The 27,457-nt window shown below is 50.9% G+C and overlaps 1 protein-coding gene across 3 annotated transcripts in view; it reads right to left on the reverse strand.

The window, feature by feature from the left end:
- PAPPA (pappalysin 1) overlaps positions 1-27,457 on the reverse strand; it is a 255,257-nt gene that overhangs the window by 37,718 nt on the left and 190,082 nt on the right. For all 3 annotated transcript variants that reach the window (XM_060100610.1, XM_060100612.1, XM_060100611.1), the window contains 4 exons: positions 23,358-23,568; positions 22,594-22,765; positions 13,847-13,994; positions 8,474-8,583 (listed from right to left, as the gene is read on the reverse strand). In XM_060100610.1, the coding sequence (XP_059956593.1) occupies positions 8,474-8,583; positions 13,847-13,994; positions 22,594-22,765; positions 23,358-23,568 (641 nt within the window). The remainder of the gene's footprint in view (positions 1-8,473; positions 8,584-13,846; positions 13,995-22,593; positions 22,766-23,357; positions 23,569-27,457) is intronic.

Genomic DNA, 27,457 nt, shown 5'->3' on the forward strand with positions numbered 1-27,457 from the left:
AACATAAAATCCAACACAATAATTTCTTTTTAAGTGGGTGAAAAAAGAAAGATAAATAAAACTAGGAAGATAAAATAGCATCAGGACTAGGGCTAACATAACAATCTTAGAAGCTCCCTTTTCTATTCTGCCCTAGATGCCTTACTTTTCATGCCATATTACAATGATTTCTTTAAAAAAAAAAAAAAAGCAAATTAAAATAACCTGGAGGCAAATGCTTAGATTTGCGATGACAGGTAACTGTGCCAGGGAGCAGCCATGGAAGTCTCTATGATCAGGGCTCTCTCTGCTGGCTGAATGCCAGTTGATTAATTTTAATTAAGAAATGAACATTCACATGGGCTAGAATGTGGAAAATCCATGTGACCAGCCCATTCTCTCCCCAAGGGCAGACCTATATGGGAGCAAAACTGTAATTAGGTTTCTTGGTGAACTTGGAATCCCGTGACTCCAAGATCTGGCTGGGTTGGGTACCTTTCTTCTCTGCCCCACAGCATCTCAGCACCCTTGGGTTTTCCATGCCTAGAATGGTGCCTGGGACAAGGAAGATGACCAGCAAATATTTACGTTATAAATGAATGGATCCATTTCAAGATAGAGATGACTTTACCAAGGGACAATTATTTTCTTTACCTGTCCTCCTCTCTTCTAGAGCATCAGAAGAGCATTTATGATGCCTAGCAAAGCATCTAGTTTAGAGGACCAGTTTAGTGTAGATTGAATTAATTAAAGATCCTGGACAAACAACTTAATTTGAAGATCTGCCAACCAGTCTCACAATGTGAAATCTACTCTTTAGCCCCCACTGCCTCTGTTGACACTGTCCACCTTCTCCTAAAACACAAGAAGGTGATGTATGGGACTGAGCAATGAGGCATGACAGACATGGTTGCAATTCTGACTTGAAATTTCCACTCTGAGGTTAGGTTTTCCCATCTGTGAAATGGGTACTGAAACTGTCACAGGCCTGCTGTGATGAAGCACTGAGATAAATGATGTAGAAATGGTCCACCCAGGACTGACTCCTACAGGTAAGAGGGCAGGCCCTGGTTTTAGACATCTGTCTCCCCCCAGATTCAGGACGGAGCACAGCAAACAAACACATATTGACCAAGTGAAGGAATGTGAGAACTCTAGTGTCCCTTCCTTCCAGCTCGGCTACTGTCTTGCCCCTCTGCTTCCCAGCCATGGGGCCCAGAAGCAGAGGGCATCACCTGCTTTCATCCTCTGAGAAGCTTTAACCAGACTTCCATCTCTGGGTCTGAGCGTCTGTTCCTGGCCAAAATTCAGGGATGTTGGAGGGGCACTTAGGTAATGGTTCACGTAGTAGAAAACATCAGAATTAGGATCCATGAGGGACTCGATGCCCATCCGTCCCCCCTGTTTATTTGAGAGCTAATTTAATCCATCCGTAGGAGTGTCTTGGTGTGGTTGCACAAGTTTCTGTCAGTTGAGGTTTACCTGACGTGAGTTCAGAAAAAGGACTTTTATACTATCTGCATGAGCCTATTTATCTTTCCAAGTCTTCTGGATTTTCCACTACTCCTCAGGGCTGCACGCCCCACCTGTCTCACTACAGGGCCCCTCTGTCTGCAAGGAGGACTGGGAAAGGGGACAGGCAGCAGGGGCTGAAGGAAAGACTAGGCTGTTTACACCATATGTTGGGAGATCCCAGTGGGGCCCCTCAAATGCCAGCCTTATTCCTCTTGATGCCCGTGGGACCTCTAGCCCAGTCAGAGCCCTTTCAGACCAGGTTTTGTAAGACAGCTTTCTTTTCTGCCTTGCTGCATAGGAAGAATAGACCGTCTTTTCTTCCTGGCTGTAATGACCATCAGCATCAACACCATCTGCACCACCACCACCATCGTCATCAATAACACCAGGACCAGCATCATCCCCACCACGACCACCGCCACCATCGTCATCAATAACACCAGGACCAGCATCATCCCCACCACGAGTACCACCACCACCATCCTTATTGTCACGGTACCACTAACAACCCATCATCATTATCCTTCTCATCAACACAAAACCCTCTATTAAGGGTATATTATGCTCCAAGCCTTGTGCTCGGCGCTTTTATCTCATTTCATTTTTACCATAACTATGAGATAGGTACGTTTTTTTCAGGTGTACAACAAAATGATTCAGTTATTATTTTTTTTTTTTTGCGGTATGCAGGCCTCTCACTGTTGTGGCCTCTCCCGCTGAGGAGCACAGGCTCCGGATGCACAGGCTCAGCGGCCATGGCTCACGGGCCCAGCCGCTCTGCAGCATGTGGGATCTTCCTGGACCGGGGCACGAACCCATGTCCCCTGCATCAGCACACGGAGTCTCAACCACTGCGCCACCAGGGAAGCCCTGATTCAGTTATTTTTTTCAGATTATATTCCATTATAGGTTATTATACTGAATATAACTCCTTGTGCTATATAGTAAATCCTTGCTGCTTATCTATTTTACGTATAGTAGCATCTGTTAATCCCATACTCCTATGTGTCCCTCCCTCCCTCTCCCTTTTAGTAACCATAAGTTTGTTTTCTATGTCTGTGAATCCGTTTCTGTTTTGTATATAGATTCATCTGTATTATTGTTTGGTTCCACATATAAGTGATTACCATACAGTATTTACAGATGGTTTTTGACTCTGGTTTACACAAGAGGAAACTGAGGCACAGAGAAGTTAAATAACCTGCCCCAAATCATACACATAGGTAATGACAGTCAGGAATTAAACTCACATCTGTCTTATTTCCACGTCTGTAGTTTGAAAACTATATTCTCCTTCAAATTCCTCCAGCCTCCGAACTCGTAAGCATAAAAAAGGTTACTCTTTTGACCGCTGGAAAGACCAAGGCTCAGAGAGGTAGAGAGGCTTCGAGACAAATGTAGTAGAGGCAGAGTGTCTAAAAGCTGAAGCCCAGACAAGTCTGGCCCCAGGCAGAGCCAAAGACATGAGAAAGTATCGTAAAAGGACCCCCTCATCCTAAGGCCCAGACCTGACTCCCCTTCTGATGTCTTCTGGGATGAGTCCTCTTTTCCCCTTTATTTTCCTTGATTTATAGGACCTTCTATGAGTGAATTATGTAATTTATTTCTGCTTTTGTTATCTGTTATGGAGTTTCTGGCTTTCTTCTGGGTAAGCTTTTTAAAAACCTAGGCATTTTCCACTCTGTATCCCTTGTTTGAAGAATACCTACCATTTGGAGGTGCATAATCGATATTCATTGAATGAGTTAATGAACAAATGACCAAATGAGTGAAATGTCTGAGTGTGTCCAGGAGTGAACGAGGAATCGCTGGTCTCTGCACACACCCCTCCGTCTACGGGCTTCCCCTCCAGGGCACAGGACAGCTCCCTCAGCACAGTGGACAGGCTGGACTTCGTATGCAATCAGAACCATTCTACCTCGGACCTTTAGACTCTCAGCAGGGTTTTCCATACTGATGCCTTCTCTTCAAGGAATGAATTTCACATCCTTTGTCTGATGTATTGCATATGTTTATTATTTATAATGTGTAAGGCAGTTTCCTTGCAGAACAGAATGCATGAGAATTAGCCCTGGGTTCTAATCCTGATTCAATCACATGAGTTATGTGAATTGGGCAGTGACAACCTCAGAACCTCAGCTTCTTCATCTGTAAAATGGTGACAATACTTATCTCCTTGGAGTGTGAAGACACATGAAGGTCATATATGGAACTGCCTCACAAACAGTGCCTACATGTCACAGAGAGTCAATAAATGGTACTTTCCTCTCCTTTCCTTAATTCCCTCTCTTCCTTCTCCTCCCTCCTTCCCTTTCTTCTTCTCTTTTTTTAAATACATTTATTTATTCATTTATTTAATTTTTGGCTGCACTGGGTCTTCGCTGCTGCACGCGGGCTTTCTCTAGTTGCAGTGAGCGGGGACTACTCTTTGTTGCGGGGCGCAGGCTTCTCATTGCAGTGGCTTCTCTTGTTGCAGAGCACAGGCTCTAGGCACGCGGGCTTCAGTAGTTGTGGCACACAGGCTTAGTTGCTCCGCGGCATGTGGGATCTTCCCGGACCAGGGCTCGAACCCGTGTCCCCTGCACTGGCAGGCAGATTCCTAACCATTGCGCCACCAGGGAAGCCCTCTTCTCTTCTTTTCTTTCCTCCTTCCATCCCCTTTTTCAGAAGCTCTTTAAAAAGCCAGGATCCCAGCTACCTAGAGGCACGATAAGCCTCTGAGGTTGTGAGTGGCACTTCCTGTTGGGAAGCCTTCTCGGCACCCTGAGCAGGGGCAGTGCAGGGAAGATTGGAGGTGCTCCTTAGGAGCTGATGGAAGAGAAGCTGCCCCCCTAAATTCTGGATGTCCAGCCTGGAAGAGTCTGTCTCATCCAGAGGTTGTAAGCCCACAGCTTCCGGGCTATACAACCCACAGAAATGTTTGGTTTGGCACACAGAGTGCTTAACAAAAGTCAAAATCAGTTGCCAATATATAAAACATGAGAGACTTCATATTTTAAAAACTCCAGATTTCTTGTACTCAAGGAAAAAAGAAAAATCTGGCCACACTGAATCCACATTTCCACACTGTCACACTCAGCTAGAGGCTCCCCCTTTGGCAGCCAGCGTTTTTTCCACAGTTGACCACAGTCTCCACCATTCCCTGCAGTCTCTCCAGCATTGAGCCTGAGGGGTGTTTCCAGCTATCATTGAGAGTTTGCACTGTCTTGCTTATTACATTAGAGGAAGGTTTCTCTGTATCTCTACTTCTTTCAAAACTGCATACGTGGGAGGGGGCTTTAAAGGGGGGAGAACTTAAAGGAAATAAAGGACAGAGTCTTTTTCTTTATGAAGGTAAAACATATGCCTAAAAAGAATTTCATCAGATATATACTCTAAGATTCCAGTAACATGAAGTTCAAAAATAAGCAAAACCAATATCTTGGTGGTGTGGGTACTGCCTGCCATGGAGAAGGGAAGGCCTCTCTGGGGAGTTGGAAAGGTCCCCGCCCTGATCTGGGTTTCACGAGTGGACACAAACATAAAAATGGATCAAGCCTAATGCTTAAGATTAGCATGTGAGCTTAATCTCAACAGGAAAAACTTGAACTGCATTTGTAATATCTCATTTCTTAAGCTGGGCAGTATGCACATGGGCAGTTGTTTTATTTTCTTTAAGTCCCTCTGTGTCTGTCTGATGTATTTATAGTCAATACTACTGCTACTGCTACTGCTACTGCTATGGGTTGGCCAAAAATTTCGTTTGGGTTTTTCCATAACATCTTACAGAAAAACCCGACCAAGGTTTTTGGCCAGCCCGATACTATGCCTCAGTATTTAAAATACACAATCACATGCTTGGGCTGCTTCACCCAGTTATCGCACCTGTCTGGCTCCCATCGGTGTGTGAGTTTGTGACTCCTGATTTCAGTCTAGCTCTTGTTTCACAGATGGGGCAAGTCTGGCACATACAGCAAGCAGGTGTTGAACCCTGGTCACCTGACTCAGCCACCATAAACATTTAGGGAGCATCTACTGTGTGCTGGGCACTTGGGGGGTGCACCAGGGTAAATAAGGTGGGCACGGGCCCGCCTTCACGCAGGCCACCCATCCTGCACGCGATCTCAGTGCTGACATTCCACTCATCTAGGTGGTCCTCGTTCTCGTCATATGTGCCAATACCCGTAAAGTGCTTAAAACAGAGCCTGTCACACGGTAAGTGCCAGTGGTGGGTCGCAGCAGGCTTGCGTGGGCTTACGAGAGGCAACGGTGTTGATCTCGTGCTACTTGTGTTGAGCGACAGCCATGTGGAAAACCAGAAATCTGCTACGCTGAGAATATTTACGCCTCAGAAATTGGCAAGTGCTACAAATCCGAGGGCGTATTTTTGTGGAGAGCCAGTTGTGAATTATTTACCAGCTGGTAAGCGATCGTAAACATTTTGCCTTTATTATTATTATTATCGTAGCGGCAGCACGGGTAGCTGGAGGAGTCAACGGCAGCATCAGACTGACCTGGTCTCTTTTCAATTCCTCGTAGGCAAGTGGCTTCTATCTCTGAGATTCCATTTCCTCTACTGGAAAAATGGAGTCTAATTCCCACCTCACAGGTGTATGTGTGTGGGTGTGTGTGTGGGTGTGGGTGTGTGCAAATCAAGGCGGGAAGGTGTCTGATCCAATGCCCGATTCACAGCAGGCATCCATTAAATGTCAGCTGTCATCTCTCACTCTCTTATGCTGGGGACAAATGTGACAGTAGCTGGAGCAGAACCTCGGCCCCGACCGTCTACCTTGTGCTGGCGCTCAGAGGTGAACCCTCGGAAAGCACAGGAGCGATCCAGGGCCTGCTCTGGCCTGGCAGCGCCTGTACCAGCAGCGCTGTTTCTGCAGCGCTCACCACAGAAGGGGCAGGGGTGCAGCAGAGGCCAGCTTTTCTGCCTGATTCCTGGAAATCATCAATCTCTGCCTTTCGCCCTCCTCCCTTTTTCTAGCACATTTTTTCCTCCTGGATAATGAGGCCTCCGGAGACCAGTGGAGGTCTGAGCCTCGTTATGGCTCTCTGGGTAGGCCAGCATCAATAAAGGCCGGCGGACCAGGGAACTGGGTGGGGGGCTGGAGCAGGCAGGCAGCGGGTGGGCGACTGACGAGGGGGGTGCTTTGCAGACTTTCAAATCCCTGGGTTTATTTCACAGTGAATTATAACTCAACTCTTTAGTGCCCGGGGGCTCACAGAGGGAAGGGTGGGAATTCACCTGGGGGCAGCGAGGGAAGGTCTGAGGGGGAGACGGGTCGGGGAACCCGGTGTGGGTCCCAGGCACACGGGATGTGAGCGGGGTCTCCTGTGCTCTGTGTAGAGTGTAGGTCCCTGCCTTTGCTGGATGGAAGTCAGGCTGGACTAGAGGCAGGGCGGGATGGAGCGCAAGGAGCTCCCGGTCAAGATCCTGGCTCTGCTTCCCGGGGTGACCTGGCCCAGTCCCCTCCCTCTCTGAGCCTCAGTTTCTCCATCTGTACAATGAGGGGCGTGTATCTGATGACCTCCAACTTCCCTGAGACTCTGACATACAGCCTCTGTATGCGTGCGCCTGGGCGTGTACAGCCCATCGGAGTACATGGGTGCTTGGGGAGAATCCATCTGGGGACTCTGGGTCAGGAGTGGGGAGAGGCAGGCTGAGTGCATGAGGTCAGGGAAGCAGGGTGCGCTCGTGCAGGTCTGGGAGAGTCAGGCAGAGAGAGAGACGGAGAGAACAGCGGGGATGGAGGGAAAGAACGTGGGCAGGTCACAGAGGTAGGGGGAGAAGGGAGGGAAAGAGCGCGAAGAAAGCGGCAGGGGAAGGAATGAAGCTGGAGACGGGCAGAGAGCAGTAGCGGGGGAGGACGAGGAAGCAGGGGCGGAGAGCCCTGGGGCGCACGGGGGAGCAGGGGGGTGCTGGCCAGGCCCAGTGCCAGGTCCACAGGTGCAGAGTGCTGCGTAAGCCCTCACAGCCGTGCTCTCGGCTCATCGGGGAACCAGTGCACCCGGCATCGGGATGTGCAGCGGGCGGGCAGACGGCAAGGCCTCCAGCGCCCCAGCAGAAAGGCTGAACCCGCCCTGCAGCTCTGCCTCTCTCACTTCCTCCAGCGTGAGGGGCCAGTGCCCAGAGCTGGCACGTGAGGCCTGGGATCGTGCTGCCCCGGAGGACAAGAGTGGGGTCCCAACTGATCGGGTGACACCCAGGAACGTGGGAGCGGCCAGCCCCAATGTGAACATGGCCTTCCAGCTGGGGCCACAGCAGCCTGGCATCGTGGGAAGAGCACAGCCCTTGGATGCAGGCTTGGGGTCGAGCCCTCACCCTGGGCCATCGCCCGCTCCTGAGGTCTCAGTGTCCACAAGGGGAGAATGCAGACAGTGGCCCTCACTCCTCATAAACATCCCGAGAGACCAGTGGAGGTCTGAACCTTGTTCGGACCTCGTATGCTAAGCTCCGGGTGCACAAACACGGTAGGTGCTTCGTACACAATTGGTGTTACTAGTTCCCCGTATCACATATTCATTGCTTTCCACCAAATAAGCAAGGCACGAGAAAGATACCAGAAGCCTAGGCTATGAAATATCTGAGAGCTTGTATGAGAGAAGCCAAGAGCACCATCCTGACGAGTGAGGACTTTCCAGTCAGGCAGACACAGGTTTGTGACCTGACTCTGCTCTTTCTACCTAGGTGTTCTCGGGGCCTCAGTTTCCTCATCTGTAAACTGGGTGCATTTGTCCTCTGACTCCTAGGCTGTCATCAGGATTCAGTGGGACAGTAAATAAAAGATCCGTAGCACAGGGCCTGTCAGAGGGAAGGTATTAAACACTTTAGGGCTGGAAAAATGATGGTGAACAAGTCTTCACTCCACAGAGCAGGTGTGACCGTTAGTTGCTTTCATGTATGTGGAGGGACTAAGGCAGGACCAGAGCGTATAAGTGGTCAACAAGGTCATTTCCCTCCCTGAGCCGCAGGTGGGCGGCCCCAGTCACTCACCTCCACCCGTGTGGGGTTCAGCCAGTGGGGGATGTCACGGACGGTCACGTTCGCTGGCAGGATGATGGACTCGCTGTTGTGGTCCAGGCACGAGGTGGCACACTCCGACCCTGAGGGGAAGCCGAGAGTGAGGTGGCGGCTCAGCCTCCGTCTCCTGATGCCAGGGGCTGCCCCACCCTCCAGAGTGGACCCTGCCACTCCCTGGTCCCCAGTGAGTGGGGACGCCCACCCTCAAGGGCAGTGGGCAGGAGTGAACGCCCCAGCAGCGCCACCTCTGGTCTCCCTGACCATTCTCTTGCCTCCAGTGCAGCTGGCACACACCACGGCGCTCAGCAGCCCTCAGCCCAGGTTGGTCTTGCTCCTCCTCTGCTCAGAAACCTTTCAAAGGTTCCCCACATCCAGGACGAAGTCCAAATCCCTTTGCTCAGCATCTATGGCCTCCCACAGTCTGGTCAACCTTATCTCCCACGAACCACCTTCACACCCTCCCACTAACCGGACTGTGCTTGGTTTCGCTCGGAGTCCCACACTTCCTCGCCTCTGTACTTCTGTTCCTGTTCATCCTGTCTCCCGAATCGGCCCCCTGATCTGCCTCTGCAGGGTCAAATCCTACCAGTTCTTCAAAGTTCAGTTCAAATCCTCCAAGAAGCCTGCCCTGATTTCTGCAGCTGAGTGACAGCGGCGCTTGGCACTGAGGAATCTCACTCCAGTGCTGGTCTCACCCCGTCCCTCCTTTCCCCGGTAACAGGGATGCCCTGGGAGGGCAGGGATGGGATCGGTTCCTCTCTGAGCCTCACCCAGTGCCTGACACACAGGGTCTGCTCAGCAGGCGTCAACCCAATGAACGGTGAGCCTGTGAATGCAGCATCCACGTCTCAGCCCCACACCTCCTCCTCCCACACAGCTTGCACTCAGCCCTCCTCTGTGCCCTCAAGACCATCCCCGCTCCTCTTCAACTAGCGTGTGACCAGTCAATGACCCTTCAGACCTCAAACCACGTGTCACTTGCTCGGAGAAAGCCCCCATTCCTGACAGGCCAAACCCTCTCACGGGCACCCATCACTGATTTGTCACATTGGCTTGGTGACTGCTGTACCAATAGCTCTCTTCCCTGCTCGACTGTAAGTCCGTGAGGCCAGCACTGTCTGTGCTCCCCCTTCTAGGCCCAGAGCCTGGCACTGTGCATGGTGGATGGTAGGCGCTCAGTAAGCATCTGCGAAGCGAGTGAAAGGGACAAGAGTGCACGGGTGCACAGGTGGTTGAGGAAATGAAAGCATGAATGCATGAACGGGTGACTGGCGCAATGAGTGAACGATGAATGAGGCACCTCGTGGTGGAGGAAGTGGGTACCTAGATGGATGAGTGAATGGATACACGACTGGGTAAGTGGATAAAGGGATGAAAACGTGAATCAGGCAGTGAGTCGGTGAGGGCGCCACGACCAACAGGGATGGGGTGAGTGAGTACACAGAAGCCGTTGGTCCAGGGGCTTCTTCAGTTGACTTCAAGCCGTGGGTTAGCATGATGACTGTAATGGGACTCATACGTTCTCTGTCCTGACCTCACTGATTCTGAAGTCTCCTAAAAATCAAGCTCATCCCACGGGATGTCCCCAGGACTCCAAAAAAGGTGCTCATTCATATGGACAAAGAACTGATGTGTCAGAATATGACCAGGGGCCCAAGGAGGTCATTCCCCTGCCTTAGTGCCAAGACCCCCTTGAACACTAAATGGTTTACAAGAGTCAACTCTCTCTTTTTTTTTTTTTTTTTTTTTTTTGCGGTACGCGGGCCTCTCACTGTTGTGGCCTCTCCCGTTGCGGAGCACAGGCTCAGCGGCCATGGCCCACGGGCCCAGCTACTCCGCGTCATGTGGGATCTTCCCGGACCGGGGCACAAACCCACGTCCCCTGCATCGGCAGGCAGACTCTCAACCACTGCGCCACCAGGGAAGCCCAAGAGTCAACTCTCTTGAAAAATATCCTATGCTATGAGCCATTCTAAAGGCTCCCTTCCAAACGTGTGTGTGTGTGCGTGTATACACACAGTATGTATATATGTTTATGCATACATGCAGCTATACGTACACAGACGCTTGTATATATAGATATAGCTTATCCAGTGCCCTTCCTGTTGCCACCTTGTCATCCTCTTCAATCTAAGAGACTCACAGAATCTAAAGAGGTAGCAAGGGTGGGTGGCGGGTCCAGGACAATCTCTGGAACCTCTTTACTGTAAACATGGGGCCACTGAGCCCAGAAGGTGGGCATGGGGGTCCTCCTGGTCTTGCCAGGTGGTTTTCGCCCGTCACTCGTTCCCCTGCACACCCAGTGTCATCCCATCCATCTCAGAGGGGACAGCGTGCAGTGTGCGGGCTTGGGTCGCAGAGCTGGCGAGTGGGGGCCATGAATGAAAGCCCGCACCTCTCCTCTCTGAATTCCAAGCCCAGCGATGGATACGGCGGAGACACAGAGGGAAGAGAAAAGAAGGCAGCAGTGGAAGGGGACAGAGAGGGGTGCAGGGTCAGAAGAAAGAAAAGAAACGGGGGACACACAAAAAGACAAACAAGATGAGTGGTGAGAATAAGGGGGATCCCTAAGCAGTCAGAGAGGCTCAGTGGTGCGTGTCTGTCACGAGATCAGTTCTGAAGATTTTAGGGAGCAAGGATGGAACAAGGCTGCGAAGATAAGACCCTTTTGAGAAAAGAAGACGCAGCCTCTGAGAAGCAGACGACGGTTATTTATCCCAAAAGGGGGAAAGAAAAGATCTGGTCAACACAGGAGGCCACCGCGGCGTTACGCAGCAGTCACATCCTAATTTCTCTCTCCCCGCACCTCCCCCTCAGCACTTCCCTCCCCCTCGGCACTTCCCTCCCCCTCGGCACTTCCCTCCCCCGTGCCGCAGCTCTGGGCCTCAGGACCAGGCTGCTGTGTTGTGATATATGAGCCCTAACCGGCATCACTACAGAGTGGTGACCTCGGCAACCCCCCCTCCCCTTCCCGGGAGGAGCACCGATTGTGGCAGCAGCCTTGGTGGCAGTAACAAATTTCTGAGGACCCCTCACTGCCACAGAAGCCTCCCCAGGCTGCTCGGGGAGGGACCCTAGAAGAGCTGCTCTGGGTGGCTCCAGCACGTGGCCCCCAGCCACCAAGCTGGACACATGCGTCACCCCTGCCCTGCTTACCAGGCCCTTGGGCGAGTCCCTCTCCTTGGTGAGGTGGGCTCTCCCCAGGGAGGGGCTCAGAATACGGGAGGAGGGAGAGCCGCCTGGGGAGTGGGGGAGAGAAGCCTCTCCCCTCCGTCCGCCGGCCACCCCCCTCAGTGCCCCAGGCCGCTTTTACTCTCTCAGCTCTCCCCGTGTGCCCTCACCTGCCCACCACCCATCCCGGGTCACCGTGTTCATAAAACTGGCATCTGCATGGCCGTGGGAGCAGGAGGAAGGGAAGGAGATTCAGGTTCCGATGTCAGACAGCTTGCTTTCCCTTTCTGCTCTGACCATGAAAAAGCTCAGTGGGTAAAGCAAATGCTACCATCACCCCCTCCCCCTACCTCTTGACCATTCTGCGGGCCAGCAGAGAGCCAGGCATTCTGGCTCATTTTCATGTGCCTGTGACAGGTACACACAATACAGGTACAAAGGGGCCACGAGGTGTGTTTGTGTATGTGTGTGCGAGCTACACGTAGGTTTATGGGTGACGAATTTGTGTGGTGTCTCACTGAAGTGTACGTGCTAAGCATGGGCTCACCACGTGATGTGTGTGTTTGCATCTGGTTGTTAAGCATTTGTGCATATATGAATATATGTGCTTGAATGTGTCAGCGGATGCAGACATGCAGGAGGTCTGTTTATCATCAGAATTTTTTCTCCCAGGGTTGCTCAAGGCCAGTCGTGAGTGTGACTGAGTATTCACGTGCATGCCCTGACTGAATTGGGGACAGGGACCCCATCACAGACAGAAGTGTCCAGAGCCATGAACACCCCTCAGGGATAATGGAGGAGAAAGCCTTGGCCTTGGGATGGAACAGCCAAAGCTACTGGCCATTGCTACACCTGTTGCCCCAACTTTCTAGAAAGCTTATACTGGCAGGCCCTATAAACCCCACCTCTCTGCAACCCTCCTGGTCAGGGTCCTTTGGATCAGTGGCTCAGCAAGATCTTAAAGTACCTCTGGAATCAGCAGGGACAGCAACCATGTCTGTGGGTGTTTTCTGAGCCGTCCTGGACTAACACAGGAGGGTTGGTCCCTACTCTAAGTTTAGGTGAAGAACCTCTGTACTTGGAGGCTACATGTTTCCATCTTTAAAAGGAAGGGGTCAGGCCCCCTCACGCCTCTGCTCTCCAGCCATGGCCCTCCCTTCTGGACATGAAACGATAACTTGTTTTACTAGGTGAGGGACACATTGACTCTGTGGCTGGGAGTGAGTGTCTGCACAGATAACCGTCTGCTCCAGACATCCCTGGTGACTGTCCCAGGATTGGCCATGAGAAAGGACATCCAAAACCCTGGGCTCTTCATCATGGTCAATTAGGGAATCAGCCCAAGAGGTCAGTATCACTGCCCTCAACCGAGATTAGACTCAATGCACACCCAGCTCCCCAGAAAGCCGCGAGCCTGTGATTAATGCGTCTGTCCAGACACCTGGTTTCAACCAGGCAAACTCCTGGCATCAAACCCCAGGTTGTCTCCCTTCACTTGGCAAGCTGGCCTATCACCACGCAAAGAGTATTCTGAAAACACTATTCATCCTTATTTAGGAGGCAACTGGAATGCCATGGAAAGAACTCAGGCTTTGGGGAAGGAGAGGTTGCAAAGATCCCTTTGAGTCTCAATTTCCTCATCTGTTAAAGGTTATTGAGAGGATACGAGATAATGCCTCTAAAGTGCTTGGTGCAGCACTGACCCACGGTCGGTACTATGAACGGTCAGCATTACGTAAACTTTAAGATTAATAACAAAGGCCGCCACACTGGACCACTACTGCTTCCCTAAACAGGATGCGTGTTTTCATACCTCCCTCCCTCTGCCACATGATTCCTTCTGCCTGGAATGCCATTTCTTGCCCCACAAGCTCTTGCAAATCCCTGTATAAGCATCCCTTCCTCTGGGAGCCTTCTGTGTCCCCGGAGGCACCGGTCAGCTGTCCTGTACTCCAGTGTAACTGTGAACGCTCACCCAACACTGCTTTGCCAACATCCATGCCCTGAACTCTCTCTCTCTGGGAGGACAGGGTCTGATCTCATTCCTCTCCATTTCCCCAGTGCCTCATGCAAGGTCTCACATAGTACGGCTGCCCAAGTCCTCGGCAGGGGGTGAGCCCCGAGCTCCTGGAAGGACGTGCCCTCCCACCGCTCAACCTGACACGCCCGTCGTACCGATGGCATAGCCTTCAGGGCACTGCAGCTTCAGGTTGCTGTTGAGCAGGTCCGGGGCTGAGCACTGGCCTTGCATCTCCTGGCAGACGTGGAAGGAGCCGCTCCAGGTACCATCTTTCCGGCAGTGGATGACGTTGCTCCCGTGCCCCTGAACGCCACAGAAGCACAGTCAGGACCAAGAGAGACCCCACCCTCCACAGAAGAAGCCTCTGAGTGTTGCATCTCCCCAGAGCTCTGAAAATGTTAAAAAAAACAAGTTCTTAACAGTGGTGGAAACCCAACCACCCTCAGACAGAGGAACTGTAATATCTCCATTTTACAGACAGGAAAACTGAGGACTCAGTGTGGGAACAAACTTGCTCAGAGCATCCTGGAGAGTTTAACTCCCAGGTTTCCTAAATCTCAGTCATGCTCTTTCAGAGATTTCAATCGGAGAAATTTGTTCTGCTTGTTGTTGTTGTTTTTTTAACTGAAAAGGTGGGGCCCACGTGCACCCCCAACGTGTACCGTGAGTAAACATGGGTCCTGGAGCTGTTTGGAAGGAGACAGACATACACCAAGGCTCGCTTCCTCTCAATTGATGAGAAAGCGTCCCAGGCCAGGGCTCTGCCACGTGCTAAGTACGCAACCTTGGCTCCGCTGAGGAGCTTTCTCTTCCAGGGCTTCCCTCCTCTCCTTCCCCTTCCATTCCTCCCTTCTGCTCCATTCCATTCCAGCAATAATGTCACCAATAGGGTTGGAGGGGGATACTTCCGTCTGTGCCCGCCCCCCTGATTCTTTAAAAGAGGCAACGTTTCCCATTTCTCAATCTTCTGCAAAGTCACGGGCAAAGGCAGCCTGCAGACGTGGTCCTTCCCCCAAACCGCTTTGCACATCTCAGATTCTAACGGGAGGTGTCCAGCTCTGTCGAAATTTCAGAACCACCCCTAAATCCAAAGACCGTTTCTTAGTGTCCACTCTGGGTTCAGGACCGTGGGGTCGTGAGATGAAGTGAGCCAGCGTGTGCCCCAGGAAGCTGGGAGGGAAGACACTCCTGTGAGCCGCCAGCCACGCCAGCGTGACCGTGCTCAGTGACTGCGCTGTGTGCACCCGGTGAGAATAACCGGATGTGAGGGGCAAGCTGGGAGGGCCTCTGAGAGGAGGTGACATACGGAAAAGAGTTTTCAAGATTCTGTGTGGAATCAGGCAGAACAGGGAGGGAAGGACAGCTGTGGGCACGTGCAAGTTCGAGAGGGAGGGAGTCGGGAGGAGCAGGTATGGCAGGTAAGGTGTGGAGCCTTAAACAGCCACTTATGGAGGCTGGACTCTACCCCATGGAATTGTAGAACCACGGGTCGTCTCTGCACAGTGGGGCCTCCTGTGTGAGAACAAGCTGTAGAGCGTCTCCCTCTTTCACGTTTAGGATGAGAAGAGAAACTCTACATGAGGCCAGAGCAGCTGGCCAGGCTGCACCAATGAAAATGTCTGCAGAATGGCTCCCATGCCCTTCAGCTGCCACTCAAGCCCCTGCGTCTGGCCTCCAGAGTGCTCAGAGCCTTAACTCTGCCTGATTCTCCAGCTCCCTGCTCCCCGCGGCACTACCGCTAACCTTGAACTCCGTCAATTGCCTGCATTCTTTTTTTTTTTTTTTTTTTTTGCGGTACGCGGGCCTCTCACTGTTGTGGCCTCTCCCGTTGCGGAGCACAAGCTCTGGACGCGCAGGCTCAGCGGCCATGGCTCACGGGCCCAGCCGCTCCGCGGCATGTGGGATCTTCCCGGACCGGGGCACGACCCCGTGTCCCCTGCATCGGCAGGCGGACTCTCAACCACTGCGCCACCAGGGAAGCCCTGCCTGCATTCTTGAATGCACCACGTGAGGTGTCACACGGCCGTGCTTCTCCTTCTGTCTGCTCTGTCCCTCTCCCCTGCCCTCTTGCCCAAACACTGGCACAGACCTTTTCTGGCACAAGCCATCCTGTCCTAATGCCACCCCGGTCCTGCAGAGAACACTACTTGAAGGTCTCTCTCTGACACCCACTGCCTCTCTATCAACTGCTCCCTCCTAGACGGTGAGCTCCTTAGTCATCCCTGCAGCCCCGGGGCCTTCCACAACACTTAATAGGTCCTGGCCTCTGGTCCATTCATTTGTCACTCAGTATTTTTGTTCACTCAAGAACTGTTTAACAAAATATGGAGTCAACAGGTGACAGTTATGGAAGGAATTGGTTTAAAACACAAGAAGAGAAATGAATGTGTGAATCAAGAAATGAGTAAATGAAGAAATGAATGAATATGAGAATAAATGAATGAGTGCATATATGAAAAAATAAACTCTTGGAAAGGGTTGATGCAGGCTGAAGCTCCCCTGTCTGAGGAAACAGCTGCAAGGAGAGGGGATTTAGAGAGAAAGGGGGCCCCTCTCTGGGCCTCACGTGGACCAGCATGAGGAGGGTCCAGTTGTGGTGGAAGCCTCTGTGGCCATCGAGAAGGGTGGCCCATCCCGAGCACGCAGCTGTGGGATGACTGCTGAGTCCACCCAGAGGTTCCATGTGAACTCAGGGAAAGTGTAGGCAGCTTCACGTGGCTTCAGAGAACCCCGACTCTCCCTCCCAGAGCCCCAGGCCCCGTGATTCTGCTGGGCCCTCATGGGAGTAGGAAATTGACCCCAATTTCCTGGAGCTTTGGCCTGGGCCTATGATGCATTTGGCCTCCAGCCCCTGAAGGGCTGCAGACCTCAGCACTATGTGGGCCAGAGCTGGCTGGAGAGCTCGGTTTGCAACAGAGAATGTATCAGAACTGACTGGAATCTGCTCAGGGCATTGCAGACTGGGGAGGCTCCACTATAGAAGGTGGGGTTATAAAGGTACTGGTCTTGCTACCTCTTGACTCTCTCCCTCCTGCCCAGTTCATCGGGCACTTTCTGCTGCTGACTAAATCGGCGTTACAGAGGACGGGGTCCTTCTGGACTGAACTTTCAAACAAGGCTTACTTGGGGGCTGGCAGTCCAGGGCGGGCTTCTACAGTGGAACCCAGATGACACGTCCAGCCCCATCTCTTGCTACACGCCCCATGTCCTCCCTGCTACTCTGTGGTCACCTGTCTCTCCTGCACACTTCTCTTGCTTCCCACCACCATACCTTTGCCCCTACTGTGCCCTCTGCACGGCAGACCTTCTGGAGCCTCTCCAGATTTTCGAATCCTCCTTTGGGAATAGATCTCGGTGCACTCAGGGCTGCCTACCACCTGGTGCAGACCCTCAAGTAGATCCATGATGCTGAGTCTAGTTTGATCAGAGATGACCTGACATTGAGGACCCCATCTGGGAAGACCAGAGACCACGGGCAGGGGACCCACTGTGTGTACGTGGCTCCAAATGCACAGTGCTGCATGCCAGGGTGAAAATTCTCACCAGGGGGCTGAGCATCCCTCAGCAAAGCATTGTGCCTCTCTGCGCCTGTGCATCCATCTGTAAAAAAGCATACTGTGCTCTCTCGATCCCTCTTTAGCTACACAGGTCCCCAAAGGGCCGAAGGCATATAATATAGTATCAAATACCTAGTATGTGCCAAGTGTTTTACGCACATTTAAAAGTGCTTTTAACAATGTAGTTAGTGTAGAAATTATGTCCCTTTTACAGATTTGGAAACTGAGGCTCAGCTAGGAAGTGAAAGATGAGTTTTTAAATGATATTGGTGTAATGGTTAAGAGTATGGACTTAAGCCAGCTGCCCAGGTTCAAATCCCATCTCTGCAGCTTTGCCACTGTGTAGACTTGGGGAAGTTCCTTAACTTCTCTCTGCCTCAGTTTCCTCAACGGTTAAATAAGCCTGCAGTTCACGGCCTGAGAAAGTCACCAGGAGGATTAGGTGAGTTAGGTTACGTGAAGCATTTAGAGCTTAACACACACATCAAGCTCTCTAAGGGTTAGCTGAGTTCTTAACCACCCTGTTGCACTGTCTCTAAGGGAACTTCAGAATCAGCCCAAGCATCACCCACATCTTGGAAATGGCAGCCACCAAAATAGGGAGCCAGCAGGCAAGTCACGCAGGTCATCGGGGCCAGAGCCAGACCTCTTCCTGTAAGCCTCTGAGCTTTACTACAACGCAGGGGAGGGGAGGTGGGGAGGAGAGGCTGGGGGGTGAGTGGAGAGGGAGACCTAGACTTTTTCTACTTAGCAGAAATGAAAATAAACATAACAATGGCAGAGAGAAACATGGCAACATCAGAGCAAGGCAGAACCGCAAGGTGCAGTGCAGGATGTAAACAGTTAAGCTTTGGAGGCAGCCTGACCTAACAACTGGAGTCTCAGTTCTACCTGGACTTCCTAGTTGTATAAGGTGGGCAAGCCACTTTACCCCACTGAACCACATCTTCCTCATCTTCAAAACGGGACAGTAATGCCAGATGATGTGGGGCTTAAATGAAGTAGTCTGTGTAAAGCACTTAGCCCAGACTGAAATGTAGTAAATGCTCAATAAATCACAGCTGCTGTTCACTCTTTGTCTATGTGTCCAGTCAATGCCCTTACATGCATTTTGCTTCCTCCCAGTGAGATACAGGGGTGACACGCAGCTCCAGGAGTAAGGATGGGCAGAAAATGTGGCTTGTGCAACGACTTGGTTAGGAGATCTGAGACTCTGTGTCAGATCTGACTCTGCTGGTATCAATAACTTGCTGTGTGACTTGAGGTACGTTGCTTCCCCTCTCTGGGCTCCAGTGGTCCCATCTATAAGGTAAGTGGGTTGCAGTAGAAAATCTCTGAGGTCTGGCCCACCTCCAACATCACATGGGCCTGGGATGTCTCTGACTTCCTCTAGGAAGCCCTGCGTTCTCGGGCAAGCATGTGACAACCCTGAAACTAGAAGCTGCCCCTGCTCTGGGAGGCATTATACATATGAGAGCTGTGCTGTGTCCAGAGCAGACCCAGAAAGGCAGGGCCAGCTGCACATCACTAGTGGCAGAAAGGCTTTTACATCCTTCCTCTGTGATCCGTGCAAAGAACTGGGTGCATTCCTGGCTCCACTCCCACCCTTCCTCTCTGGCTCCTGCTGCGTTGCTAAAGTCCACCATTGAGTGCATTACTTCATTCCGAAAGCACCTTTAGCTTCTTCCTCTCCTGCTGCAGCCCCTGTGCATACATCTCCCACAGACCCTGTCTCCATCCCAAGACAGCCCACTCCCCTAATCACCTACAAAGCCCCCCACAGTGCTTTTCACTGTGTTATCACCTCGGACAGCTCAGGAGCATCTGAGTCAGATTAAATGCTGAGGCAATTAGCACTTCTCCCCAGTCGCCTGGAGATGGAATCCCTGTCCTTTGCCACTCGCCTGCCCTGGAAATGTCTGGAGACAGCGGAAAAAGCAGGGCCCTGGAGCCAGTCAACACCACCTACTAACTCATAACCGTGGGCAAGAGCTTGGCTTCACAAGCCTTCTTCCCTTATCTGCAAAATGGGCATATTGCTTCTTTTTCAGAAGTTTATTATGAGGTGTTAAAGTAAGAGAAAATCTGTGGCTTCAGTGTGGCAGTCAGGAAATACTTTAAAAAATTTCTTTTAAAGCTGTTATTGTTAAGGTTCTCTGTCTTGGTTTACAGGGATAATAACACTATAAATTCTAGAGCTGAACTGTTCAATATGGTAGCCACTATACAAGTGTGGCTGTTTACATTTAAATTTGAATGATTTAAAATTAAGTGAAATGTAATATTTAGCCATTCAGTCACTTAGCCGTGTTTCAAGCGGTCCATAGCCACACATGGCTGGAGGCCACCCTATTGCACAGCACAGACATGGAACATTTCCATCACAGCAGAAGGTTCTACAGGGTAGTGCTCATCTAGAGAGTCTATATATTCTACAGGTTTACGTGAGCTAGAGGTCAGGTTCCTATGGTTCCTATTGGTCTCCCCAGCCTATATCCTGGCCTCATGCATGACGGTTGACTTTCTGGGGCTAGCTATCGACAAAGGGCTAACTTTCAAGCCACTGCCTTTGTTTCCAGGCTCTGTAAGAGCCCACGTGGCACATCATGATGCATGCGGCATCTCTCCACTAGAAGTGACCTTAAAGGCAGGCTAGTTCATTTGTGCCTTCCCCAAGGCTGCCATGCACGGTGGCATAGGTTGTACACTCTACAATTCCAGGGGTTACTCATAGACATGCCTTACTTTCATTACCTCATTTAACCCTCACAAATAAACTATAAGGTAGGTAGTATTATTTCCCCTCCCCCATTTTATGAATGAGTAAACTAAAGCTTGAAGAGCTAATAAACAACTTGCCCAAGTCCTCCAGCTAGTACGTGGTGAAGCCAGGATTCACACTCAGAGTCCAGATCCAGCATCATACTGGCTCCCAAGGCATGAATGAAGTCGAGGTCTGATTTGCTCATTTGCTTTTAGTGGCCGTGGGAAGGAGTCTGTGAACCTCCCCTGCAACAGTCCCTGTCCTCTCTCGTCAGGATCTGGAACTTGTTTGGAAAGCAAAGAGTTCTCGCTCCATACAAGCTGTTTGATTCAAGATACTCTGTGCCGTACGTTTCAGCTGTGCTTACAGGCAGCAAGAGGGGATCTGAGGTGAATACTCGATTTGGCTCTCAGGCCCCTGGTCTGAGGGTAGAGGAAATTCATTTGCAGTACAAACTAGAAACGTCAATTGTATTAGGAGCCCATTTGGCATGTGTTCCCTCATTCTTTTAGCCGGCAAGCAATACCCTCTGCTCTTTGTGTCTGGCCTCTCTGCCAGTTGCCAAACAGAACTGCTTGAGTCGTCTGATAAATTTACATTTTCCTCTCCTTTAAATACAAACTGGCCATGAAAGGTACTTGGCAGGCCACAGGCAGACTGGGTTTCGGTTTGATAACGTGACCATGGCCAGAATATTATTCGGCTCAGCAGTTCTGGTAACTGTTAGCAACAGTTTTACGTAAGGGAGGGAGAGGGAAGTTGATCGGCTGCGTGAGGCCATGGTAATCTCTGGCCTTTGCTTGTTCTCGGCACTGGCTTCTGCTTCCCTGGCAGCCGGGGATGGGAATGACTCGGGTACACAGACATCCCTGAGTTTTTCAGGTACTGCCTATTGGATTCAGCCTGTCCACAGTTGGGGGGTGGACCTGGGTTCCGATTCTGACTCAGCCGACACTGGCTATGTCACCTTGGGTGGGTGAGTGACTTTCTCATCTGGAAAATGAGGAGATTGGCCTGGATGTTCACGGCAGCTCTTTCTCATGCCCTGTCACTTCCTGAGCACCTATTAGGTGCTTGGCACTGTCCCAAGTGCTGAAAACACAGGGAAGATTAAAGCTGTGGTCAGGCATTTCAGAACCTGGCGGGGGGGGGAATGTGAAATGAATTATGATGCAGTGTGGTCGATGCTGTGAATGGGGGGACCCCTAGGAGGGGCACGGAGCCCACAGTGGAAGGGTCAGGAAAAGGTCCTTGGAAGGAGGGCTACCTGGGCTGAATGGTGAAGGATGGTTAGGAGTGAAGTGGCTGGAAAAGGTGACAGGGACTTTTTCACAGAGAATGCCCAGGTGAAGGGGAGATCCGTCTTACTGGTGATGGGGGAGACGTCCTGAATGCACAAGTAGGATTTATCCTAAGGGAGATGGCGGTCGCTGGTTCACAAAGGGCTTTGAGCAGGGGAACTGTTATGATCACATTTGTGCTCTAAACAAACCACTCTGGTTGAAATGCGAACAGTACACTGGAGAGAGGCGAGGAGAAAGCAGGGAGATGGCCAGGAAGCTGCATGGCAGCCCAGGAGAGTGAGGCTGGTGGCCTGAGTCAGGGTGGTGGCACTGGAGCCAGATGAGAACAGTTCAGGAGCTGACTGAGAGAGAGAACGGGTAGGACTTGGTGGCTATTTGGATGTGGGAGCGGGAGTGAGACGAGGTGAGGATGCTGCTTTGACAGTGTCTGGTGTTTGGTAGATGCTAATAAAGACTAAGGACTGACAGGGGGAGAAACTTGCACTGGGGCCCCGTGGGCTGAACCCTGGCCTTGCACTCCTGTGAGTCATGGGGCTTGAGGTGTCAACCCTAAGTGGTTGGTTCTCTCAGGGTTGGAGCTCCATGTGGACTTAAGTCTTCCCTGGAGCCAGCTGGCTCACCATTCTCTTTCCCACTCTTGATTCCCTACCCATCTTAGTGGGTGGAGGGGGGGGCGTGTGTGTCAGGAGGAAGGAAAATGCATTCACAGAACTCCTTCTGCAGGGCCGGCGGGAGTGTTGGACTTTGTCTCAGTTACATGTGGATTGAGAGAAAATTCCATCTCCCTCTGTCCTTCCTCCTTCCATAGTATTCTCAACGCTGTACATCTAGTCTAAATATGGTTCCCTTTCTCTTTATGCTTGAGGAGCCAGTTGACGTCTCCAGATAGTGAAAGTCATGATTTTAAGTACTTCAGGGACCAACATAAGTGGTGATGGTGGTAGAAAGTTGGCCAAGCAGCCCTGGTCACTCCTTAACTCAGATCGACTTCATACACTGGGATTCCACACGTGATTTCTTTCATAGGGGTTCAGAGCTAAGAATCTCTGAACCAGTAAAATGCAGTGATACAGGTAGGACAACGAGGCTCAGAGAGATTACAGAGAAAGATGGCGAGAACCCGGCTCCTTACGTCTGCGTTGCTGATGTTGCTATTATACAATTCTGCCATCTGTAGAGAGTCTCCTAGAGGACGTGGGCCTTAAAACACTGGTCGGTCTTTGGTAAGCAGAGCGGAGCGGGACCTAAGTATAGACCTCAAGTTCAAGGAGTCTCACCTGGGTGCCATCGCTGTCTTCACACTTGACCCTGCACTCGCTGTTGAACTGGAAGCCATTAGTGCACTGGTAGAGCCCGTGGAATTTCGGTGGAGGAGGGTCACAAGTCACAGGAACACAAGCCCCCTCCTGCCAGCTGCCATCTTGGGTGCACTGGGTCTTGAAGGCCCGTCTTCAAGGAAGAGATAAAAGAAGAGACATCTCAAGGACCAAATGGCTGGAACCACGCCCTGCACCCACGTTTCTCTGGAGCCGGCTGGCCTCATGTCTCCCTTTCCCCTTCCTGATTCCCTGCCTGTCCTGTTGGGTGGTAGGGGTTAAGGTAAACGTTCCTTTCTCAGGGCCAAGCAAGAGTTACCTGTGGACTGAAATAAAACTCAAGCCCTGCTGGACCATCTCCTCTGATGGATCCTGGTGCAAGGATGGTATCAATACCCACCATCTACTATATACCAGGCACTTTGCAAGCACTTTACATATACATCCTCATTCATTTTTCACAGCAATCTTATGTGGTAACTGTTATTATCATCCCCATCTTATTGCTGAAAAATAGAGGCCCAGAGAAGTGAAGTCACTTGCCTGAGGGCACACAGCCAGCAGACAGTTGTTAACAATATCCTTCTAGATTCCCACCAAAGAGGATGGGAGGAATGGTGGGTACTGTCTCTAGCAGAGAAGTGAGCACTTCCTTCTAACCAGACAGCCAGACCTGGCTCTCCTCCCCCAAGCACATGTGAGTTTGCCTTTGCAGCCCCACTTACTTCTTTGACTTCCGGGAGGAGCCGGGCACGTGGTATCCAGGTCTGCACTTGTACTTGCAGAAAGAGCCCACCTTGTGCTTGTTCTCCCGGCAGCGGGCCGTCTGGAGGTCTGCGTTGGGCACCGGGGGTGGGGCCAGGCACAGGAGCTCGCACAGGGCCTCTGGGAAGGACCACAGCCCGTCCTCCATGCAGGTCAGGAGACTGTTGTTGCCTGGAGGACACAGGCAGGCAGGGTTAGCGGGGGGGCGGGTGCGGAGGGTGGTCTCTGATAGCCCAATTCAGGCACTGCCTGGACTGAAACCAACTTGAAGAACCAGAGGATCTTTCACATATAATTCCAGACCCTTCCACTTACAACTGAGGAACCTAGGGAGAGAAAGAGCTGCCACAAAAAAAAAAGGAGATGCAACTTGGGGAGTGACGTACCCCATGTCTACAGTGAATTAAAATTCAAGGCTCCTGACTTGATTCTGAAACCTCTTATACTGCATAGAAAAGAGAACTCCATAATCCTTTAATCCACCCTCCCTCCTTCGCCATGAACATTCGAGCCCAGAGAGGAAGGCACTTGCCCTCTCATAATTGGCAGAGCAAGCTCCTATCAGAATCATCTCCGACCTCTGGGATCAGTGTGCTGTGTGACCTCTAGCTGCCGCTCCCTCTCTGAGCCCTGTACCCCTGTATTTGTCCTAGGCCCCCCTTATGCCTGGAAGTGAGAGCGCTGTGGTATCTGGAGGTTTGATTTTCTTTTCAGGCCCCAGTATTCAGTGAAGCTTTGCCAAAGCGGCTGAGAGATGAGCACGTCCCCCATAGCCCGTGCCAGCTCCAACAGACGTGCTGATTGCCATCGGGAAGCTGGCCTGATGGGGAAGGTTACACATAAAAGTAAAACACGGGGAGTCAGACTTTTCACTGCCAGGTCATATATTATCGATGCACAGCCTGCCCCAAACCTCCCCAGGACAATTAGAGATGGACCTGAAACTTGGATCTCTCAACCAAACTCTCCTCTTGCCCGTTGTTCTTGAAAGGTGTTGACAAGCAGGACTGGAATCACATGGGAGGCTCCGGGATTTGGAGGTTGGAGAGGGGTGATAGGGATGAAACTGATATTTACTGATCATTTACGACGTACTGAGTACTTCTGCTATGTGATCTCATTTATTCTCACCACAGTGCTCTTAGTAGGATGACTCCCATTTGGAAACAGAGACTTAAGAGAGACAAGTGACTTGACCAAGTTCTCCTGGTTAGTAAAAGACTAAAGTCGGGTTTAAAGCTGAGTTTGTGTTTGTTTGTTTTTTGCGGTACGCGGGCCTCTCACTGTTGTGGCCTCTCCCGCTGCGGAGCACAGGCTCCGGACGCACAGGCTCAGCGGCCATGGCTCACGGGCCCAGCCGCTCCACGGCACGTGGGATCTTCCCGGACCGGGGCACGAACCCATGTCCCCTGCATTGGCAGGACTCTCAACCACTGAGCCACCAGGGAAGCCCTGATTCTGTGGTTTTTAATGGCAAGTTGGCTATACTTGCTCAGCAGAGCTCTCAGGGTCTATTCTGACAGAGCCAAGCCCCAGGTCTCCTATCTACAGAGAGAAAGCAATTGCTCCTGCCTTTCAGGGTGATGAGAAGATAAGATGAAACAACATTTACGAACTGCGCTGCCAAAGAAAAACTGCCGTCAAATTCCTTATTTGCTTCTTCTCTCCCTCCGTCCCTCCCTTCTTTTCTTCCTCACCGCCCCCTCTCTCCCTCCTAACCTTTGCCTTCAGTAGCAGACCTGAAAGGACCATAGGGGTCGCACGGAAGCCTTCATTCATTCAACAAGCATCTATTGAGTGCCTATGATGTGCCAGCTACCCTTGTCTACGTTGGGACGACGCAGTGAACAAAACAAAACCCAAACCCTGCCCTCTTGGAGCTTATGTTCTAGTGGAATAGGGAGGAATGCATAAAAATATCCTAAAAAAGCAAAGTATTTAGTAGGCTAGAAGGTGGGATGTACTATGGAGAGAAATAAAGCATGAAAAAGGAGAAAGGTGGGAGGGTATGTAGGCTCCGCTCTTGCTTCTCTCCCCGTTCACTTTCTTCTTTCTCCTCCTGTGTCTGTGTGAGTCATCTGGGGAGTACAAGACAGTTTAGGGTCTGCAAGCCCCACAGAGGATTCCACGTTGATAAGCTGTGACACTGCAAACTACAGATGTTTCTACATCAAGTAAAAAGAAAAAAGGGTGTGAAAGGATGACTCATTTGGCTTCCACAGAAGCAGAGAGGGCTCCAGAATACCAGAGACCATAAACTGCTTTTTCGCTTGGCCCTCGTGACGGGGGCAGTTTGGGAGAGCCCCGGCTTAGCAAGCACTTAGTGGGGAGGACAGTCACAAAAGATAAGGGAAGCATACCCTCTCTAAATTTCCCAAGAAGGATCAAATACCTCTGGAGAAAGGGTTGAGGTGCTTTAAAGATATACCCTACCAGCTATGCAAATCATAGATCGCGAAGCGGAAGTCATGGTTCCTTTGTGGCAAACTAACATAAAAATCGCAAAATGTTAATCAAGAGAGAAAATGCAAACCAGAAATGTACATTCTGGGAGAGGGTAAATAGGAGTTAGCCATGCACCACAGTCAAAAGAAGCAGCACGCTAAAGCAGGAACCGGTGCTTCAGGACCATGGACATGCCCCACCTCACAGCCAGCACTGAACTGTGCAGAATCAGCATTTCCACGCCCTAGCTGTGGCCGCCACCCTAGAGCCACCCTGGGGCTTTGAAGAAAGTAGGTAGGACACCGCTATCCGTGCCCTGCCCTCGTCCCCTTGGCTCTGACCTCTATACATTGAAGGATGCTTACTGCACCTGCAGCCATCTGTCTCTGGAGGCCTTTTGTTCTGACCAGGGAGGCTCTGCTGCACACAGGGCAAGCTCACAGCGCTGAGGTGTCAGCGCTCCCGGACGTAGCACTCAACCAGTGAAGGAGCTGGGGCATTAACAAGACAGTTTCCAGAGGAATGTTCTACCCTGTCTCCCACTCTTCCCCAGCGGGACTAAGCTCCAGCTGCCCACAGAGGTAACTGGCTTTAGAAGAGATCCTGACGCTTCTATCATTTCCATGCCTCCTTTTCTCATTCCTCTCCCTGTGTTTCCTGGGAGAACATGACTCAGGACACGAGGTCCTGGCATTTCTGCGCCTGGAATCCCTGGTTGAGGGGAAGAGTGCCGATGTCAGAGACGGTGTCAGAAAGTTATGTGACCCTGTACTTTTGTTTGTTCATCTTTTAAAGTCAGGAAAATGAATCTTGCTCAGCCTGTCTACAGGCTAAGGAAATTTCAATCTCTAGTGAGTATTAAAATAATTATAAATGTACTGTCAAAAGAAATATATCTATTTTTATTATTGTATTTTAAAGAGTATCTAGAAGACCCCATTTCTTTGAGAGTGCCTTTAAGATCAAAATTAACCTAGAGTAGAATACAAGGAGGGAAATGCCAGGAGACCTATGTCTGGTTTTCTTAATGCCTTGTATATGGTGTTGGCATTGCCCACATCCTAAGGTCTGGGACTTGGTCTTGTTCATTCTTTTATTCCCAGAACCTACCCTGTGTCAAGCACATCGTAAGCCCTCAGTATCCATTTGTTAAATGCGTGGAGTGTTATGAATGTACGTGTGGCCTTGAACAAGTCACCTAACCTCTCTGTCCCTAAACCAAAGCCGTCTTTAAGTTCTTGTCCAGCTCTAATATTTTAGGATGTGGAAGGATATTGGCCACTGTATTAAGAAAACAAAAATGCAGCTAGCTGGACCAGGATAAGAACAAATCAGCACTCAGGAGGTTGCATTAGCCAAAGGTAGAAGTGGGAGGAGATTCAGCTTCATTGCTCCTGTTAAGAAACGGACCTTGACAGGAGTGATAGTGCAAGAAGAAGAAGAAGAAGAAAAAGAGAGACAAATAGAGAAGAAGCCTCACCCAGCGCTAGAGCTGCATCAAGTCAGGGAGACGCTGAGGCAGGAGAAATGGAGGTACCAAGAGAAGCATGCCATCATCTGCCGATTTCAGTCCTGAAAGCACATTTCTAGGCTCCTGGAATCCCAAGGAGTTAAA

This window comes from Mesoplodon densirostris, chromosome 6 (genome assembly GCF_025265405.1).
Source record: "Mesoplodon densirostris isolate mMesDen1 chromosome 6, mMesDen1 primary haplotype, whole genome shotgun sequence".
In the NCBI taxonomy this organism is placed as follows: Eukaryota; Metazoa; Chordata; class Mammalia; order Artiodactyla; family Ziphiidae; genus Mesoplodon; species Mesoplodon densirostris.